At 32.7% G+C, this 22,202-nt stretch overlaps 1 protein-coding gene and 1 long non-coding RNA gene across 2 annotated transcripts; both read left to right on the forward strand.

The window, feature by feature from the left end:
• Positions 1 to 200: 200 nt before the first annotated feature.
• Positions 201 to 9,991, forward strand: LOC100268104 (mitochondrial import receptor subunit TOM40-1). Its single transcript, XM_002264015.5, has 11 exons — positions 201 to 609; positions 1,484 to 1,565; positions 1,683 to 1,782; positions 1,904 to 1,999; positions 2,103 to 2,153; positions 3,998 to 4,063; positions 5,735 to 5,836; positions 6,715 to 6,783; positions 6,926 to 7,009; positions 8,920 to 9,015; positions 9,569 to 9,991. The coding sequence occupies exons 1-11, from the start codon at positions 483 to 485 to the stop codon at positions 9,623 to 9,625; spliced, it is 930 nt and encodes a 309-aa protein (XP_002264051.1). The 5' UTR covers positions 201 to 482; the 3' UTR covers positions 9,626 to 9,991.
• A 1,726-nt stretch (positions 9,992 to 11,717) lies between these two features.
• On the forward strand, positions 11,718 to 12,632 carry LOC109122331 (uncharacterized). The gene is made up of 2 exons (XR_002029730.2): positions 11,718 to 12,066; positions 12,350 to 12,632. It is a non-coding gene; the product is annotated as an uncharacterized LOC109122331 (long non-coding RNA).
• Positions 12,633 to 22,202: the final 9,570 nt, after the last annotated feature.

A 22,202-nucleotide genomic window follows, 5' to 3' on the forward strand; every position in this document is an offset into this window, starting at 1 on the left:
AGGAAGAGACCCCTAGTGAAATTCAATAGAGTTTTTCCATGCATTCTATTATCTTTTTCTTGCTTTCTTCTTCTCTCACTTTGTTTTACAACAAAAATATATATTTTTGCTTAAAATATAAATTTTTAGAGTTTTTTTCTTTAATATTTTTAGAATTTTCATTTATTTTTATGTCAACGATATTTTATATCAAAATATTCAAGACACAAAATATCGGTTTATATATTTTTGATATATTTGTGAAAATTGAGGTATCCGATATGTCTGTGATTATTGATAATTATTATTATTTATTATTTATTTATTTAATTTCAAAACAGTATGGAGTACAGTCGTCTAGGGTTTTAAGGGAAGCCGCTGTTAAACCCTCCATTTGAAATCTCCACGCTACGACACACTGAGGCTCTCTGTAAAACCAGAGGCTCTCTGTCTCTAGGGTTCTCCATAAACCCTAGATTTGCTGACAAAATCTGACGCCAACAATGGCCGGATTCGTTCCTCCGCCAGCACCTCCGGCTCCTCCTGCCCCACCTAAGCCCGATGAGAAAGTCGACTACCTCGATCTTCCTTGCCCCATCCCCTACGAAGAAATCCACCGCGAAGCTCTCAGTCAGTACCCTCACATTCTCATCACTACTCGATTTTTTATTTTCTAATTTTTTTTCTGGTCCATTTCTTCTATGTCCGTCTGTCTTTTTTGTTGTTCGTTTCATATATATTCATGTGTCTGTTTTGAGTTTTCTCCGTTGGTCTGATTTCTTGATCTGTAACTTTGCCATAATGCGTTTTTATTTTTTATTTTTCATTATTTATTTATTTATTTTTTGCAGTAGGGTTTTTAGCTAAATCTTGGCGTTTGAAACCCTAGTGCATATTGGTATTTGGATGATTATAGCATGGGTTGGACTTGTAACAGTGAGATTGTGATATCATCAATCAATTGAAAGCAAAAGTGGTTTACTGATTTAGATTCTAATGTTTTTCTTGTTCCCTGCTGAGAGCGGCTTTACGAGAGGAGTGTTCCAATGGTAAAAGCAGAATAAACAGTGGTTTCAGCTTAAGTGTAATTTGGATTTTGGCAGTTATTCATAGATTCAAGGAGTAAGGGCATTTCCATAGGTTTATGAATGGGCCCTCCTCTAATATGAAATTAGGATTTGATGATCATATTTATGAATTTTGAATAGATTTTTTCCAAGTTCTCTGAAATAATTCAGTTAATTTCATGGTTGTATAATATTCAGTTCAGTGATTGCTTGTACTTTTTCTTTTAGTTGTGCAATTCTACGCCACCCATTTTTATGAAGACAGAAACTTTTATGTTTATGTGCATTTGTTGCATTATGCTCATGGATAGTGATATCTTAAAATTCTAGAAGTAAAAAATCAGGTGAGCACAGAAGGTTTTGGGGTGAGTCAGAGAGGGGCATTCTTTTATTAAGTTGTTAATGTTGACTGCCTTTATTAATATTTTGTGTTGCAGTGTCTTTAAAGCCAGAGCTTTTTGAGGGGATGCGGTTTGACTTTACCAAGGGGCTCAATCAGAAATTCTCACTCAGTCACAGGTAGATTCCCCCTTTTTGTTTATTGTTCTCTTCAAAGTTTGTTGTTATTATTTTTCTTTTGTGTTCCATTTTTCTCTCATCAATCTTGATAATGATGCCTTGTTAACCATCTATCAGCGTGTTCATGGGGCCCACTGAAATTCCTTCTCAATCCTCTGAAACTATTAAAATCCCAACTGCTCATTATGAGTTTGGCGCTAACTTTATAGACCCAAAGGTAGGCCTAATTTTTCAGATTTACTTTTATGGGAAATATCTTATTGGTAGTGTGATGTGCAACTAGTTTGTTTTCATGAATGTTGAATGAAAGCATTGGAGCATTTTTGGTTGCTTAACAGTTGATGCTTTTTGGGAGAATATTGACCGACGGGAGGCTGAATGCAAGAGTGAAGTGTGATTTGACTGAAAATCTCACTCTGAAGGCTAATGCTCAGGTAATATATATGTCAACTGTCACTTTCGCTCACTTTTTTTTGCCATTATAATTTTCTAATATTTAGTGCTAACTGATTTACCCTTTTTTTCCTCCTTTTTCAGCTTACAAGTGAGCCACATATGTCACATGGCATGGTTAATTTTGATTACAAGGTCAGTTCTTGCTAATTAATATTTTTGTGATTGTTCTCAAGGTTTTTTTTTTTCAGAACTATATATGTAATGTTATGGTATCTTTATTAGCCCGCCCTTCTGATAGGCTATTCTGAGTGTCTTAGATCACACTGGCAACTTATATTATAGGGTAAATATGTATCCTTTAAAATCTTTCAAAGATGGTGCAAAAGATCTTCATTATCTCTGCACCATTACACACACAAATAAAACTTAACTCACAAATCTTTTAACTCATGCCTTGTATTTTTGCCAAGTCCTTCTCCTCCTTTTCATCTGGTACATTGTTGGTTATTTTTTTTCTTTTCTTTTCCTCATTGGCTCTGTCTTCATTCTCATGGCCTTTGTCATCTTTTTGGTGAAACTTTAACAAAGTTACTCCTTACTGGTTCCAAAAGACTACACCTTTTTATTTATTTATTTATTTTAAGGTTCCAAAAGACTAAATCTCTTGAGTTCCTTTCATCTTGTTCTACTTTGTTCTACCTCTACCTTCCTATGAATGCAATTGTTATTTGGAAAATTCACTTCTGTCCATTGTTTACCAGCTTGTTACTGCTCAAATTCTATAAGAGGAATAGCAAATGTGATTCTTGTTATTCAATTCAGAGGACATATAATCTCGAATAAGCATCATATTCTTTTGTTTTGCATTAAATATGGTGGAATTTGTTCTGTTTGTTATTACTTAAATATGATGTTTAATATACTAGTTTGAGAGAGTAGAGAGGTGTAACTAGTTTGAAGTTCTTGGATTTGCCTCAAGTCATGCCACATTGCCTTTGGTTAGAGGTTTATTAAGTAAGATTTGACTGCTAAATCTGTTAGAAAACCTTCATGAAATGAATATTTTCTGGTGGTTAATAAATATCTGAATGTTGTTTTTTCTGACTATTTTTCTCTCCTTTTGTCAAATTTAAAAAAAAAAAAAAAAAGTTGTAACTTGTGTATGTTATTGCTGGGATTCATGCTATATTGACATTATGTACCACAAATCTGCAGGCAAGGCCACAATCCTGTTAAAAAAATAAGTTCATTGACATTGCCTTTTTGTTTTTTGATCACAAACAATCATTTCAGTACGTTGAGATAGTAAGTAGGAAGTAGGATGAGAAGTCCTTCACATAAGTGCAAAATTCTTTGTACAAAGTTTGATAAAAAGGAGGATAAATGTATACTAGTTCGAAAAGGCAATCTATTTGCACACATCAAAATGGTTAGGACACTGCTCACTATAATTCATGAAAGCATAAAACATTACAAAGTAAACCAACTTTTTAACTACATGCATTATTAATACTGCTGCCACTGCATGATTACCTGAGCTGGGACACATTTAGTCCATTTTGTATTCTACCTTAAGCTGTTTATTTGCTGAAACTTATGATACCAACCTGGAGTCATGGATTTGAAATCACTGGAAAATTGTAAGAATGCAAACTACACTTGCCACATAGGTCTCGAACAATCTATTTATTAACATTCGACTCAAGTTGAGTTTTTGAAATTTGTATTGTAGATCTGTTCTGATGATTCTTTTTCTTCTGCTTCATATCCCTTAATTATTTTGAAGCCATTAAATCTATTGTGATGTGTAATTTAATCCATTTGGTACTTGTGTGGCTGATGAAGAACCTGCTATAAAATATAGTTAGTACACTCTTTGTGCAACTAGCATCTTATTTGAGTTTTTGTTGGATGTTGATGAGCTAATAAATCAGTTAATCAAATGGATCTGTCTTTAAGTTTGAAATTTTCTTGAAGCCTTGGATGGTACCCTTTCAATGATGATGCTGACCTTTATTTTATTTTTTCCCATACAGGGTGGTGATTACAGGACTCAACTTCAACTTGGAAATGGTGCTTTATTTGGAGCTAGTTACATCCAGGTGAGAATCTATTCAGGACTTACCTTGATGTTTCTTCTACTTATTGGGTCTTATAGAAATTTTATTAGAGGAAGCTAGATCAAGGAAAAATTATTGGATAACATCAATTCTGGCATTACAAATATGAGCAGGCCCTGACAGAACCATTTTTTAATAACTGCTCATAAAGACCACAAGCTACTTGGCTGGTTTTAGTTGTTAGTTAAGATTTGAGACCTATTGTTGCAGTTGAGGGATAAATTTGTGGAGTTTGGGGGGTGGTGATAGCTGAAAGTTAAGATATGCGTCAAAGCCTTTGAAGCCTGGCTTAAGTGGTAAGGGTTGGGTTTGGGAAGGGGGAGATTCCAGGTGAGATTTCATTTAAATGCAGAAAAAGGGGAAAGGCAATAACGGATGTAAGATGCAGATTGAGCTGGAAATGGGAGAGAGGGGGATAAACTGCAGTGGGAGAATTGTTTGGAGAAAGGAAAGGTTTCTAAGTGGATGCTTGGTTGGAGGTGGTGCAGGATAATTAGTCTTGCTCATGAGTGATAGAAGCTTGAGGATGGCATGAATGGCAGTTGGAAGTTGGGTGCTGTAGAGGTAGAGTTGGATGGGACATTGTTTCTAGGCAGTTAGGGTCCTTCAGGGGGGTTATTTCTTCAGTTGGAAGCCCTGGTTATTAGATGGGTGGTTTCCATAGGCAGGCTGCATTAGACGGCCTTTTGTGCCAAAGGAAACTTGGATCAAAACATAAGGTATGCTGATTTGAGGGGGATATTTTTTTTTTTTTATTTAAATTTTTAATGGGATTTTATGGAAGTCAATGTAGTTGCAGCAGAGATGAAGCACTCTATATGGATGACGGTGCTGATCAAAGGATATCCTATTAGATGGTAGGGATCCTTAGTGGTAGCAGTGGGGTTTCATGCTTTACAATTGCTCCTATTTGCTTGGATTGCTAGAAGCTGAAGATTGCAGACTACTTAGGGTTTCTATAGATGGTAGCCGTGAAGAACATGGTGTCTGATAATATGCACTGTGCTCCTGGGTAGCTGGTTTTGGGGCTGAGTGTGTAAGGCATTCACCTAATCTTGATCCTTCACTTGGTGTGGACCTGCAGCAGGTGGAAGGATTGAATAGGGCTCTCCTGAATCAAGAGTTCTAATCATGTAGGAAAAGAAGGAGATGAGTTATAAGAGGGTGGCCCCATCCTTGAAATAGAAGAGTTTGAGCTGAGGTCTGGGCCCAGGAGCATGGTAGAGAGACCCATGGTGTTGGCTCAAGGGGGTTATATTTCAAGAGTCCAAAAGTCTCCTAAATTTAACAAAAGCCGGAAAGGTGCACTTATTGGATGGACCTAGTGGCTAAGAGGGAAAGGGCACGATTATATTTTACTTATGATCTTCCTTAAGTAGCTTGATGTAATTATGGTTCCTTTTGAGCATGCAAGTTATTTATTTTTTATGAGAAAGAGATTAAATTTAATTTGCAAATACCATTTTATGTCTTTATAGTTTCTTCATATTAGCTTTAATGATGGGATCTCAAAGTGTTTTTTTTTTTTCATTTTTATTTTTAATCTCAATGATATTTTTCTGTTTGGGATCTAAGATCCATTGTTCATGGCTATATCTTAATTAGTTTATGTTCATTATCAACCTTATGCTGAAAATGGCTATTTTTTTGCAGAGTGTGACCCCTTATTTGTCTTTGGGTGGTGAAGTTTTTTGGGCTGGTCAGCATAGAAAGTCAGGAATTGGTTATGCTGCTCGTTACAATACCGATAAGATGGTACTATGGCCTGGCTTTTAATCTTCACGAATTGTTTAAATCCTTACACACCTTACCTAATTTTTTTTTAGATTTTTCCTTGCATCAAGGGTTATTGGTTAGAAATTGTTACAGGGTGTTATTTAGCTTTTATTTCCTTCCACAGCTGCACAAGAGTGCATCCCAAGATTTGGATATCTTAAAATACTGAAAAAAGGCACTGAGTTCTTTATCTTTGTTTTGCAATATCTCCTCTTTCACTTTCAATGGCTTGTTAAAAATTGTGCTAATTTAAAATGAGATGGTGTAAATATTTGATTAGAATTGTGTAAATTTTTGGGTCCACAAGGTGAAAATATTTGACTTTTGCATGCATGTGGAGTGCTCTTAATTTTGTACAATGTCAGACATGGAAAAATATTTGCCTGTCCTGCTTTGGTTCTGACTCTAATTTTTCTATGGTTTTCCTTAAGAAAACTTGTGGTTTCCGAGCCGATGTTTTCTTCTAAAATATAATCTTTTGGTTTATATTGAAAGGTGTTTGAAGCATCATATCTTTGCTCATTGAGTTTCTTAAAACTTGCATGTAGGAGTGGGAACATTCTTGAGTGCAAAATGGCTATTAAGGAAGGTTTTGGGAACTGGAAATCTTCTTCCTATAAAGAGGGGATGGGAAGTATGATGGTTCACCAAATTTTAGATGTCACTGGTGACTTGGGATGTTCTTTTTTTGGGCTTTGTTTTAATCCAGTTGCAGATTAATTAGCCAAGCAGCTGCCCCTAGGACTCTAATTTTTTAACTGGGTTCCAATTGCCAAGTGAGGCAGGCGTGGAAAACTTGCAATGCCGAGTGAAGCTTTCTTGTAATAATTAAATCAAAATTTTCATTTTGCCTGCAGGTTGCAACAGGACAAGTTGCTAGCACTGGCATGGTTGCTCTGAGCTATGTTCAGAAAGTATCAGAGAAGGTAAGAAAGTCCCATTTATCTTAGCATGAAAAAGTTACTCTACTCCATTTTTTAATCATGCGTTGCTTTTGAATTTGATCCCAATGGATGCTTAGAGAATTTGTTATCTAGTTTTATTTGTTGGCTATTTTCTTTCCTGTAGGTTTCTTTAGCATCAGATTTCATGTACAATTATATGTCAAGAGATGTCACTGCAAGTTTTGGTTATGATTACATCCTTCGACAGGTAATTTCTAGTATTGCAAAAACTTTCTTATCTAGATATTATGTTTGTGCCTTTGCATATATATTACTTCAATTGTTTTTGTCACGCAATAATTGTTCCTGTTTGTTCTTTTTCTTTTCTTGTAAATAAATAAAAAAAATTAATTAAAAAAAAAGATGGCTGATTTCATATATTTTATCATGAAGCATTTATCTTTTGTTGGTAAAATTCTTGGTCTACTCTAGAGGCAAGCTTGCACTTGCACCAACACCTAAGACTGATCATCCAGAAATGAATGACATTGATATGTGTTTCTTGAGCTTTGGTTTTATATTCACAACTGTCATCTTATGGCTTTATCCAGTAATGAATATGACATTGACATGATGAAGTGGTCTAAGAGAAACAAAGAAAACAAAAAAATGGCTCATCAAACACATAGACATGAAACCACTTATTATCTACCACCAGACAACCTCTACTATCCAATTCCAAAATCAAGTTCAGACTGCAAAATAGAGCAGAATGCATGGGTGGAAGAAAGTTCCCTATAAACCAAGAGAGGAAGCTTTCCTCTTAGTAAAACCATCAAAGTTTCCTCTCATTTTTGTTAAAAAATTAAGCTACATATGATTGTGAATGTGCACATGCGTTTTCATCTTGCAGATTGAGATGGTTATTTGTAGTATCGGTCATTGACTTGAAGGGCCCTGAGGCATATCGGTCTTGGTATCTTGGATTGATATTGGATGATACACAAAATATATTAATTTAAGAACTCTAAAATTTTTAACAAAATTAATAAAATCATCACAAAAATAAATACAATCAAATAGACTAAAAAAATTAATAAATATACATAGAGAACATTATAGAATATATTTTAATTTTTTTTATTTATTACCCTGTATTAAATATTAGATAAAACTAATAAAAATTATTTTCATAATAAATTTATTCATATTAAATGTTTTAAAAATACTTTTAATCATAAAAAAATAACCATGAATCACCTTTAAAAATATAAATGTCATTTTTCCTATCAAATATATTCTAAATAAAACTATTATAAAAACACAAGATTTTTTATTAATTTTATTTTCATTTGAATAGATAAATTTTAAATATTTATATACATATTTTGTGATTCTATACATTAATTTAATATTTTTATATCAATATTTATATTCAATTTAAATATTTATAATCATAAATATAATATCCCATTTTGGTCCTCTCTCTCATCTCTCTGCAACAGACCGATTTCTTTGTGAAATACTCTTCCATCTCTTTGCAAGAGACCAGAGACCCATTTCTATAAAATACCCCTTTCATCTTCTTTGCTTCTTATGACATCTCCCCACTAATACCCATTTCTCTGCTAACGTGCCCATTTCTCTGAAAATTACCCATTCCACATTTCAACAAAAACTTCTGACGTCATCTTAGAGCCAGAGTCGGAGGTTTGAAGGCATTAAATTGAGATAAATCAGTCATACAAGATGCAAAAGTTTAGGTTTGAAGGATGAAGATGCAAATTGAGACTGAGGCTCTAAATTGCCCTTCCAAATTTCTTCATTTTTGTGGTTTTTGATTCTTGACCGATTTTGACTAGGTTATCGGTCTAGTACCGGCCAAGTCATACCGGTCTCGGCCAAGATTTTGAACCCTGCATGTGATAAATTGTATTTATGCGTTGTAAAGTTTTGCTTTGTTTTGTATATCATTTTATGTTTTTATGGATCAAATCAACACATGAAAATACAGTTGTGTGTTGGCTAAAAGTATTGCACCACTGACCAAGCATGTTAATTTTGTCTTGACTTAATTTTCCTGAGGTCTCATTGTACTTTGAAGATTTTGTCCCTATTAGAGGCAGAACTTTGAATCTGGGCATCACACTTCTTAACTGATTCTTCTGGTTGTTACAGTGCCGTCTTAGGGGAAAGATTGACTCCAATGGGTGCACAGCTGCTTTTCTTGAAGAGCGATTGAATATGGGTCTTAATTTCATTCTTTCTGCAGAGGTGAGAACCAATGCACGTTAATTTATGGCTGTTCCTTTTCCTGCACCGCACCCTAGCTGTTATTGTTATTCTGCACTATTCATTTTAATGAACTGGAAGGAACTCCAAAGGACAGAATGCAGTTATCATATAGGAAAATCATGAACTTATGGTAACTTTTGTCCATGGTATTTTCTTTTTCCTCCTTAATCTAATTAATTGTGACAAACCCTTCTGGGATCCCTAACAAGTAGGAGCTTGTCTAGGGATCATGGATGTAACTGCATAGTCTTGCATTCTTTCTGAACTACTGTGGAAGGTTTTACTTGAACTTTCGCAGCAAAATCAGCATATGGGTGGATCATGTAAAGTCAATTAGGCATGTTTAGCTTATCAAACTGCTAGCTTGGCTCATTAAATAGCCTGCATCAAGGATAGAGAAAGTCTAGTTTCACATTGGATTGGAGAAGCAACTGTTTTCAGCTTTTCTTTTCCTATTGGGTTCATGGTTTTCAGCATTCCTGGTTTATACTTTACGACTTTGATCTGACAAAATTCTGAATTTGTCTTGCAGATAGATCACCGGAAGAAAGACTACAAATTTGGGTTTGGGCTGACAGTAGGAGAATAGAATAGATTAGAAGGCAATTTGTGCTGTTTTCTTCTCAGTTTTATCACACATTGTTGCCAGCAACTCAGCAAGTTATTCTGGGTTGGTTTTTCCTTGGTTGGAAGGTTCACAGATCGGTTTTGTGCTTCTCTCTCGGCAAACATTATTTGTGGGGCAGCGTCAGCTGCTTCAACAGTTTTAGCAATCGTAATTTTTGGCATTTCAGAGATGTAGGAATCATAATTTATCAAAATTGAGATATGATTTTAATGGTGTGTTTGCATGATGAAATAAACATGCAGCTAGATGTTGGACATTGATGATATGTATGATAAAGCCAAAAGTACAGTGATTGCTATTATGGGAGAGACAGTCGATTCATCTGCCTATTCCAACTTTCAACTATAATAGAAAATTCATCAATGATACTATCTGTTAAACCTTAGGCCCTTGATGCTTACTCACCGTCTTGCCAGGCTGTCTGGGAAGAAACCTTTGTCATGGTTTTTTCCAGCCCAGCTCATTCAGTGGGTTTATTTGTTTATTTCTTGGTCTGATGGATCCACTCATACGACAATAGCTTTTTTATTCATGTGAGGGCAGAAGCTTGAGGAAGACTTGGGCAATGCTCATAAACTTGGCTCTTGAATTCTAGTGGTATTAGCAGATGGTTGTTAGTGAGATTGAGAGTACCGAGTCGTGTCCATTGAAGATTTTAATTAGTACATGCTAAAAATGGTTTAGCATGTGAATTTGATAAGATGTAACATATAGCAAACTAGTGGAATGGTCTAAAATAGTTATTTGATTATATATATATTTTTTATTTTTAAATCCCAAATTAATGTAATTTAAACACATGAGCAATGATCAATAGAACTCATATTACTTTCAATTTTTATTTTTTATTTTTAAATAAAAACTCTTCACCAAAAAAAAAAAAATTCCCATTTTCGCTGGTAAATAAGTAGATCATTTAGTAGGTGTTTGATAACTCAATATGTTTAGTAAAATAACTTAATAGTATGATTTAAATTAAAGATTAATTTTTAAGTAATGAGTAAAAATAATTAATTTATCTTTTAAGTTTACATCTTTATTTGATATTTTTATCATAATTTACTCTAATTACCTCTAATATCTCTTTTGCTACTCTACATCATCCGTTATAAACATCTTTTACCATAATTATAATTTTTGAGGATAAGTATATCGATTGGATGATTTAGAATAAATTTTAACTTAATTTTATTAAACAACTTTAATATTTAAAATAAGAATTAAGTGATAAATTTTAAGTTAAAAACTTAAATATAATTTAACTTAAAATATACTTGTAAAGTTTTACCAAACACCCTAGGTTCTATTTATATTATTATTATTTTTTATTTTTTAAAAATATAAACCAAATATAAAATTTGATTACTTATTTTTATTTTCTGAAAAACTAAGGTGTGAAACTATAGAGATAGAAAATGAAATACAAATTTGGCGTTTTTATTTTTATTTTTATTTTTTATTTAAAGAGATGTAGGAAACATTTTCTACGAATTTGATTAGACCCCATTTGGAATTGATTTGGTAATAGGGTTTTGCATCTAAAAATAAAAAGTGATTCCAAAACTGTGAATTAATCATAGGAAGATTATGTACATATATTTCAAATTATTTAATCTTTATATAAAAAGAGTTAAAATAAATAAAATAATATATAAAAATAATTTATTAACTTTGAATTTTTTTTTCTATTTTTCTTCTTTTTTTTTTTTTTTTTTTTTTTTTTTTTTTTTGTCTCCAAACCAAACATAGCTTTAGTTTTGCATAAATATCTCACATATTTGAGGGTCTCTTCCATCCTTTCCTTGATATAAATACTGGTCTATTCATTGTAAAATGATGGTGAGATTCCACACCAACTGCATCCACAAGCCACCCAAGTCCCTCTCACATACTACATATATATATTTTTATTTTGCTTTGCGAATTGGGTGTTTGGAAGAAAAGTCATGACAAAGCCTAAAAGAGGAAGAAAGTAACTGTCAGCTTCAATCTTAAACTTAGGATTGGACCGAAAGGCAAATGCCCTTCTCTCTTGTTCACACCATAACTAGTGTCTAATGTAAGGTGGGTGGCTCCCTCCTCCTGCCATGTGTGGCTGAAAAAGACTCCAAAGGCCAAACTAGGATAAGATCAGCTCCTTCTTTGATTAATCATTCTACTTCTGTTAGTAGAGAGTCTAGAGAAGCCTCTACAGGCAGTCACGTGTGTGTATCTTTATGGACCCTTCTGTTTCTCTGCAATATTCTCCATCTTTCTCTTGTCTCGTATATAAAAGCCAAACACCCCCTTCTAAAACCCACCAATTCCCACCTTCTGATCCACTCCTCCCCGACTCTTAATTTGCTGGTTTCTGCTTGCAAATATGAGTGAGACCAAGTATGCTTATCCATACCCTGCACAAGGTTGGTACCTTCCTCCTCTTCCTCATTCTTCATCATTCCCTTTATTGCTTTCCTTTCTTCTTTTTCTTTTTTGGCCCTGTGGGGTGGTTTTTGTCATCACCCTCTCCCAATATCTCATCAGTCATCTCTCCACCTTTCCCAAATGTTCATGCCAGTCATATCTCCTCCTGGGTCGTGGGCTGTGGGTTTTTTCTTTAGCCCCCACTTGAGAGGAGTAAAAATTAAACCACCATTTTTCCTGTGATTTGGTCTGATGTTTGATTTGAACATTGAAAATGAGAAGGTTATTATGGGGAGCCTCCGGTGATGGCACCACCGCCTCAGTACGCTGCAGCTCCGCCACCAAAGCCAAGCTTCCTTGATGGATGGTATGAGGAATATTCAGCTACTAATACATTTACTTGCAATTGATTTGAGTAATAGATTCTTCTAAGTTGTAACAGAAAGAGATTTTTGATGCATGTTGTAATCCCACCCATCATTTTGTGACCTGAGTTTGTGATAAGAAATTGAGACGGGGTTTTGTTTGGAGGCCTTTGTAATGAGAAAATAATTTTCTTTTTGAATTGGGATTGGGATTTATTCTTTGCTTGTGCCATTGGAATCATACCATCCACTCAAAAATGATTTCAAGATTGAGAATAGAAGAATTCAAAAAACAGTCATTTATAAACCAAAAAAAAAAAAAAAAAAACCAAAACCAATTCCTCCCCCCTAAAAACACAATGAGTCTATATTTGGATGTGTTTGTTTGTTTGTTTGTTTATTAAAATAAAAATCAATTTCCTTTATATATATATTATAAAAATAATTTTTATCTGTAATATTTTTTTAAAAAACTCAAAAGTTATTTTGTAAATGAATTATTTTATATTTTTAATCAATTTTTTCTTCTTGTATAAAGGTTGCTTAAACATTCATGTGATAAATATAAAAAAATAATTGAAAATAATTTAATATTTATAATATATTTTAAAAAATATTAAAAAATAAAGGAAAATAGGGTCCAAGTCAATTTAATGTGAAGAGTGAGAAATAATAATAAAAAAATGAAGTACTTGTGCAGATCCCAAATCCACTAGTGGTACCTTTAATATAGTGGTGGCTCGAAGGGGGGCATTGTAGAATGTGAACACATAAATCTTTTAAATATAAGGGGTCAAGATTTTAAGCCTTCTAGAAGGTTTTTGTTCAACAATGGACGCTTCTCCGACTTGTACATTTCAGCCTCCTTTTTGATCTCTCTTGGCGGCATGGAGGAGAGGACACCTTTCCCACTTGTTCATTTCTCTTTGAAAATATTTTGAAGTGATTTTTTTATTTATTTTTAAACATTATTAAATACATTTTTTTGAAAAATAAATAAATAATAACATAAAACACAAAAATGTGTTAAAATTTGTGGAATCCAATTATCATCCTAATGCCCTAACGTAAATTGATATCATATAGAGATAATATATGGATCGTATGAAATTTTGTAAGGGTGTTTTTAGTCGGGGTATTATGGGATTTTTATATATATAATTTGATTATCCTAATTTTGTTATATTTGGGACAGTTAATTTAGTGAGTTCGGTATGTAATTGAGAGAAGTAAAAAAAATATAGAGAGAAATTTAGAGGACGAGACGTTTGTGATTTTTTTTATAATTTCTCTTTTTCTTTCTAATGAAAATCTGGTCCATTAGAAGGGCGGCTCCGAGGTTGGTTCCCCCACCAACTCCCAAAGCCGGACAGGTTTATGTTTTAATTAATAATTTCAAAATTATAATGGATATTATAAATGTTTATTAATCAGAAAAATAAGAATAATATATTTTAGTTTTTCTTTCTAGTGAAATTATGAAAATTAAAAAAAAAAAAAAGTTTAAAAAGTAGAAAAATATCTTCACTTGGAACTATGCTTAACAAGGGCATTCTAGAAAATAATATTATAAAAACTATTAAAATATTAAAAACTTAAATTATTTGAGGTACTCTTTCTGATAGAAAACTTCCCTTTGGGTAAAACATCAATTTAGCAATAGCATACACCATGGCCCATGCGTGTGTAAAATAACAACCAAATGCAAATGTTGTTGGCAAAACACAGACAACCAAAGAAAGCTGAATTTGATCATTCATACCAATGGGCTCTACAGAGGACACATGCAAGGTTTGAAACCATAATCCTCATTTTATCGCGAGATATTATGGTATTCCCATAATGTAATTTTATGGAAAAATATCGTGATAATAGTATAACCTTACCATCATACTGAAAGTTTTAAGTAACTCGAGTTGGAAGTGTTTTTGGCTTATTTTGTTGTACAATTGATACAAATTACATACCATATACATTTTTTCAGTTACCCAAATCAAGCTCTTAAATGTAAGGTGATTACAATGGATTGGTCATTGTTAGAGCTTGGTGACCCAAATTATTTATTGATTTGATTTGAAAAGTTTGTGGTGGGACATATGTGGTGAAGAAAAATTATGCATTTTTTGGGAGGTCTATGGTGATAGCAGAGGGATTGGGCCAATAGGCCCCACCCCGTAGCCTAGCAATGATCCAATTAGGGCTGTGGGGGCTTACCCCCACGATATGGGCCTGCTTTATTTATTGCACATATATATATATATATATATATATATATATATATATATATATATATGCGATAATGTATAGGTTTTCAAGGATTTATGTAGTGGCTGCTTGATACTCTTCCCTTTTGTAACAATTTTTGACATAGTGGATTTTTTTTTTATCTTTTGCCCGTGGTTTTTCTTGTTTAAGGTTTTCCACATAAATATGTGTGTTCTTATTTTTCTTGTTGTCTAGTCTTATTTTTCCATAACAATTATTTACAAAAAACAATTTTCTAAATTTGGTGTGAGCAAAATCAACCCAATGTTATTTTTTTATATGCCTTGCAAGATTGGTGTTCCATTACAAACACCAATCTTGAAAATATGTCTATTAAACAATTATCAGGATGATGACTTTGTCAAAGAGTCAACAAATTGGTTGACAGTATAAACATAACTAGCATTAAGTTGTTTATGAGAAATCCCTTATCATAAACAAAGAAAAAAAAGAAGTCAATGGCTATGTGCTTCATTTAAGAGTGGAAGATGAGATTGACATAGAGGTATGTAGCACCAACATTGTCACAAATTCAAAATATATATTTGGAAGAGATGATCGGAGAACATGAAGTGGAGGCAACAACATGGTATTTGACATCAAAATAAGATCAATCTATTGTTTTTTGTTTCTTTGAGTTCTACCTCATAGGGGAATAGCTTTAAAAAGGATAATGTTATAGGTTGAGGTACAGGTTCGATCATTATCATTCCCAGCATAGCCAACACCCATAATGGAGAGGCTTTGCCAATCAAAAGACCTTAAGCAAGAATACCTTTCAAGTAACAAAGAATGCTTTTGATTGCAATCTAATGGTTTGATAATGGTTGATGCATGAATTGCGAAAGTTTGTTGATGGTAAATGAGACATTTGATGGATGAATGATAGATACTGTGGGGTGCAAGTGTGTGTTTGAATAGCCTTGGAAAGCAAAACATTTTGAGATAGTGACAAATAAAGTTGATTTATTTTTATTCAATTTTCTTGTGTACATATTTGTGGATATATTCGGTTATATATTGTCTTTATGAGTGTTCAACCTAATCAAACACATTGTACATGGTCTAGGTATTTGTAGATACATAGAGAACACAACCATGGGATCCTTGTAGCTTTACAAAATGTGTCCACAATAGTTAATGAGTTTGAGATAACTCAATAGTGACTATAGTACATTGCCTTCCTAATTGGTGATATTACTTATGTGGATATCCTAGTGTGAATGTGTTGCATATTGAACATGACTTGTGAAGATGTATGCCAATTATACTATTGGTTAGACATGTAATATATCCTATATTTTATATTGTAAGTGTTCTTAATCTTGAAAGATCATCAAACTAATGTCTAGGTTGATGGTCACTTTGAGTCACATAAGAGAGACTCTAAAGTGGTCATACATTCTTGTGATCTTGGATGATCACTGATTCAACATGTAGTGAGATGGATGCTTAATGTAGAAACCATGATATCCCACTAGGGACAACCATATCCCCATTGAGTAGTCCTTAGTGGAATGAATAAGTTCAATCCTTAGCTAAAGTCATTTCATTAGATCATAATTTGATATTTTATCCTAGTGGATAAGGAAATATCAAGTAATCATAAAAAAAATAAATGTGGATTTGTAACTCAATAAAATTAAAATATAATATAACTGGTTGATAGCAAATTCTAATTAAATTATAAATATTAATTCATAGGGAGCATATGCAAAAAAAAATAGATCATGGACTAATCACATAATTAATTAGTTGCTTCATGTAATTTAATAAAATATTGAAGCGCAATTAATCTTCTATAGTGGAGTGAAGATAAACTATAAATTACGTCTAATTAATTCCATGAGCGTTAATTATTTTATGGGTCATAATGGTCTCTATTTGAGTTATTAGTAACATGTGCACACTTATATGATTGAGTATTGGAACACTTAAGTGCACCAAATTGTCTTAGATGCACCATAAGGGTTAATGCTAAGATTTGGCTCACTAAGGGTAAGGTGGTGAATTTAACCTAATCTTAAGTGCTTTGTATAAAGCACTCTTATACTTTGTTGGTACACAACTTGAGACCTACATTCTTGAAAACCTAATATCCACCTCTATTATTTTCTTTTCCTACCATATGTACAATTGATTGCCCATACAATCAAGGTGCGACAGTCTGATAAGATCGAGACAAAAAGCTATAAAGGATTGAAGCATTAATTGTTGTGGTCGAAAAAAGGTATAAACTTTTCTCTTTTGTTTTTGGGGCTGACTTTCATGAATGCTTCCTTTGCTTTAATCTTCCTCACAAATAGATCTAGCAATGTCATCCCATTGCATATGGATCTAGTAGTATGGAGTGATAAAGAGTGGCATCAATCAGAGGTGAGCCATCGTCAATCCTTAAAGAAGATGATTTGGTTATGAAACTAGAGACTTCTTTTACTGCATCCATTTTGGCTTTGGAAATTAAGCCATGTATGTATCTACTTGTGTTTTAATAAGAAAAAATATTAGATAAGACAGGGATAACCTCTACACAAAGAAAGTAGTTTAACTATCCAAGGTCCTTGAGGAAGAATTCGTTAGAGATGTATTAATGAATTGTTGTAGAAATTGAGGTGAGCTCTCAGTAATTATAATGTCATTGACGTATGCAAGTAGAAAAAGTAATCTTGCTATAGTGAAAAGTGAGTAATGAGGAGTTAGGTTTTGTGTTGACAAAAACATAAGACTCTAAGTATTGTCACAATTCTATGTACCACACCTACAGTACCAAGCAAAGTCTATAAATAACTTTCCAAAGTTTACATATATGTGTAGGAAATTTAGAATTAATGAACATTAAAGGTTTATACATATAAACATTGTTGGTGAGGGTACCCTACAAGAAAGCATTGTTAACATCTAATTGCCTTGGTGACTAATTGAAGGAAACAACAATTGTAGGAATAATTCATTTGGTGGTTAGTTTCACAATTAAGCTTAACTTACTAGTGAAATTTTGCTAGGGCGTTAATTATGCAAGTATTTTGAAGACAAAATTATACAATTTATCATAGAAGCTTTAAGAGGAAATAATATTCTATAACTCATTGTTCATTATGTGCAAGTATTTTGAAGGCAAAATTATTTTCTATAAATTGGACATGTCAAAAGACAAATAATTTTCTTAAAAGTTTTTCAAAGAATTTGAAAGCATTATGTATTAGAAATCAGCACAATTCCTTAATTTTAGGGATCTAATTAATTGCTATTATGTTACCTTGTATATTACTAGTAATTAGTTATTTCAACTATTATTTATTATAGGACAATTGCATTATAGCTAGAAATCATTGTAGAATCTTAGCCTAATTTCAACCTAATTTGGTAACAATTGGGTATATATAAGTGTATGATACTTATTCAAGAAATATAATTCAAAATTGGTTCTAACTAATATGGTATTAGAGTACCATTAAATTCCTACATACCTCTATTCTCTTTGCATCTTTTGAAAAATCTCTTTGATTTTTTGTCTTTTTTTTTTCTTAAATTCTTTTGTATTTACATTTGGAAAATATGGCTAATAATATCTCTTCTCAAAATTCTTCATATTATGTCAATCTACCAATCTTGATAATCCAACCTTGCTAATCAATGGTTATAATTTCATGGAGTGATCTTGTATGTCAAGTTGGTTATGAAGAGTCGGCATAAAATGTTGTATCTCCAAAGATTAGTAACAAAACCAAACTCTATTTATCCCAATTATGAAATATGGGAGCCTAAGAACTCCATGGTAATGTCCTAGCTATTGAATTTGGTGAAGTTAGAAATAAGAAAGTCTTTCTTATTTCTTTCTACGATAAAGAAAACTTTAGGACATTTTTTCCTAGAAGCATTCAAAGCAAAGGAGATACCACCCAAACATATTGTTTGAAGACTAAAATCCATGACACAAAACAAGGAAATCTTAATGTGACCTCATATCAAGTACTTTAGAAGTTTATGGCATGAAGTTGACATGTATTCAAATGTTGAAATGAAATTTGCTATAGATGCTGCAACTTGAGGACTTGCTTGAATGAGAACATGTATTTGAATTTCTTGCTAGTCTAAACTGTAAGTTGGATCAAATAAGAAGTCATGTTCTTAGAAAAGATCCCTTCTCATATTTACATCAACTTTTCCTTTGTGTGTTTTAAGTAATCTAGGTTGGGAGTCATGATGAAAACACCATATGCATCGACAATTAAAATCTTTGCTTTGAATTTCACAATTGAGAAAGGATTTTTGGGAAAAGAAAAGTATTTAAGTTGGTGTGACTACTGCAAAAGAACAAAGCATACATGAGAAACATAATGGAGATTGAATGAAAGGTCTTATTAAGGAAATAAGAGAGGAAGATACTCTAAAAGTAACAAAAGGCTATTCACTAAAGTTATACATACTACAAATGCAACATCCTTTGATGCTACTATGAATCCTCTACCTATTGAGAACATGCCATTCACCAAGGAACATATTGATCTTTATATAAAATCATAGGAAAATATTATGTGCCTTCAAATTCCTATGCTTTTGTACAATCTAGATCACATGGCCAGGCTTACAAAATTTGTTCAAATTCTAATTCCAATTCTTAGATTCTTGAATTTGAAGCTAGTGACCATATGGATAAAGAATCTAGTTCTTTTACATCATACATTACATGTTTTGGAAAATAAAATTCACAAATTTTGGAAAAACAAAGTTCATGTTGCTTATGATTATTTTATTCTTGTAAAAGGAAAAGGAAATATGTTGTTCTCACAAAAAATTACTCTCTAAGTTTAGTTGTGTTCCTAATATGATCTACCTAAACTTATAAATACTAGTAATTGTTCAATCGCTTTCTATCCTAAGCTTTGTATTTTTTGGGATCTATCTTTGAGGAAGATGATTAGCAGTGCTAAGGAAAATGATAAACCTATTACTTAAAACCAAGGATGAAAATATCGATAAACATGAATATATTGATACTTTGATTTTATGAATATATCTTGATATTTTGACATAAAATATTGGTGGATAAAAAATTGATCAAAACTCATGGAAATGCAAGAAAATACCCTTAGAAATGAAATTAAAAGTATAATAGACATTGTAAAATTGTTTTGTTGAAGAAATTGATATATGTATGATATGATTTGAGATATTAAATTTAATTATATCATATGGGCTGATAAGAAATGTAAATTTTGTAAGTGTACACTTATTATGAAGTTACATGAAAGATTTGATTTAATTAAATATCAATAATTTATATATATTACATTATAATGACCCTTTAATACCAAAATGATTATCGATGTGGTTCAATGGAATTGATAGATGAAGGAATTCCGTCTTATTGTTGGAGAGAATATTGATACCAACTCACTGAGCCTTGGTAGTATCGATTAAAAATCTAAAAATTTCATACAAAGATCTTTTGAGTCCTGCCCATTGTCTCCACATGGATGGGATACTCGAGGTTCACCTATGTGCTTATGTTAAATCCTCATTGCATCTGATACGGAACATGGTATGACATTTGCACAGAAGGAGAATAGGTAGACATACCATACTCTTCATCAGTTGAACTTCAACCTATCACATAATTTTAAGAAGGTGGACCATAACCCATCACATAAGGAGGGTAAACATTAGTCTCATTTAGTAAGTCACTAAATTGAGTCCTTATACTCATAGACTCAAAAATGGCTGAAAATAACTCCTCATTAAATGGTGCCATCATTTGTTCTCTTCCTCTCTACGACTTCCCAATAGTTCTTATGTCTAGACCAACTTTTCTAGGGTCATGGTCTTCATTTTGTGTGTAGTGTGTGAAATCATCTTCACAAGCAAATGAGGTTATTGGATATTAACTTTGTTGTTGTTTCCCAACATTTCCACCATTATTTCCCGCATTATCACCTCCATCATTAGTTTTAGCTTTTAAATCATCGTAACTAGAAACAGAAATACCAGTAGCACTAGGTCTATTATTTTGTTAAGTACTTGTGGAGTTAATAGAAGGTTAGGAATTCAATGCCACCTCAAATGAATTCTCAGTGTCTTTACTGAAACTCTCACTATAAACTTATTTAGATAACACTCATTCAACATTAACACCAAATTCTCAAGCATGAGCAACAATTTGTGGATCAAGATTTTCGACTTTATCATTCAAGTGTAAAGGCCTGACTCATTGGAACAATTGATTATCCTTTTCTTCACCCACTTTGTCTAAAATGTCAAGGAAATCAATGCAATTTTCCTCAACAACTTTATCATTTTTTGCTTCTATATCGTGTAGGTTTAGTTTTATTTTATAATAACAAAAAACTAAGGGCCTGTTTGAAAAGTGTTCTTGAAAACCTTTTTTTGTTTTGTAGAACAAAAGAACACTTAAAACATGTTTGGTAAGGAAGGATGTTTCTGTTCTCCGTGTTTTCCATGTTCTCAAAACCCTATTTTCTGATAACAACTTCAAGTTGTTTTCCCTGTTTTTTTGCACCATTTAGAGGAAAAAAGAAGTAGTTGTTCTCCTTGTTCTTGTGTCTCCTCTTCTCAGGTTAATGTTGTTAGGTCTGAAAACGTGTTAGCCTTAACCCTCTAAAATCAACCCCAGTTTGCTAGTTCTAAGAGGAGAGAAAAAGTAATTTAGAGGCTTTCCCATTGAATTTGTCATCCCTCGGCGGCAGCTACGGTAGCCAAGGCCACCGCAATCACATGGCGTTGCTCTGCAGCGGTAGCAGTGGAGACATCATCATTCACTAGTGCAACACCACCGCCACCGCCGGTGCTGACTGAAGCTGCAACCTTTCACTGGGTTTGTGGCGATGCGGTTTCTAGTTCGTGGGTTTCCAGAAGATCCATCTCTGTTTCTTTCTCTTCTGTGCAAAACCCAGCAAACACCACTATTGCATCCATTTACCAACCAATTCAAACAGACCAAAAAACATAATAAATTCAAAATTTTCAACAAGAAAAAATCTCAAATCTTTTCTTCGTCTTCCTCTTGGTTATGTTCCTCTCTTATTTTGCCACATCTCTTATCAGTCTCTTTGGTAGGAAATTTGAAAGCCCTTTTCACAGCAATCAACCATGAGCTTCCTCCTCTCTTCCCCATAACCTAGCCGCATTTACAATAGCCCTGCTAAATCGAACTCCACAATTTCAATGATGTTTTGACCGAAAACATGTATTAGTATAATTGATTAAAATAAATATTTTTAAAATGATTAAGAAGTTTATCATTTGTGTGAATAAAAATATTATTAAAATTAAATATAATTATACATATTTGTAAAGTAATTATTTTAAAAAAATTATAATAAATGTAAAATTTTTAAAATGAAATAAATTTTTAATTCAAATGAAGTATAAGTTCAAAAATTATTTATATATTTATAATATGAAGTTAATGAAAGAAAACACATATTAATAAATAAATAAAAAACAACTCCAAACATGCTTTTTTGTTTTACTTTTTTTTTTTTTCA

This window comes from Vitis vinifera, chromosome 3, assembly GCF_030704535.1.
Source record: "Vitis vinifera cultivar Pinot Noir 40024 chromosome 3, ASM3070453v1".
NCBI lineage: Eukaryota > Viridiplantae > Streptophyta > Magnoliopsida > Vitales > Vitaceae > Vitis > Vitis vinifera.

Excerpts from the sequence above, each read along its gene's own strand:
- LOC100268104 (XM_002264015.5), top strand. The coding sequence starts at position 483 with ATGGCCGGATTCGTTCCTCCGCCAGCACCTCCGGCTCCTCCTGCCCCA. Across the intron at positions 1,783-1,903 it reads CTAACTTTATAGACCCAAAG|TTGATGCTTTTTGGGAGAAT; the intron begins GTAGGCCTAATT and ends GTTGCTTAACAG. Across the intron at positions 4,064-5,734 it reads TTGGAGCTAGTTACATCCAG|AGTGTGACCCCTTATTTGTC; the intron begins GTGAGAATCTAT and ends ATTTTTTTGCAG.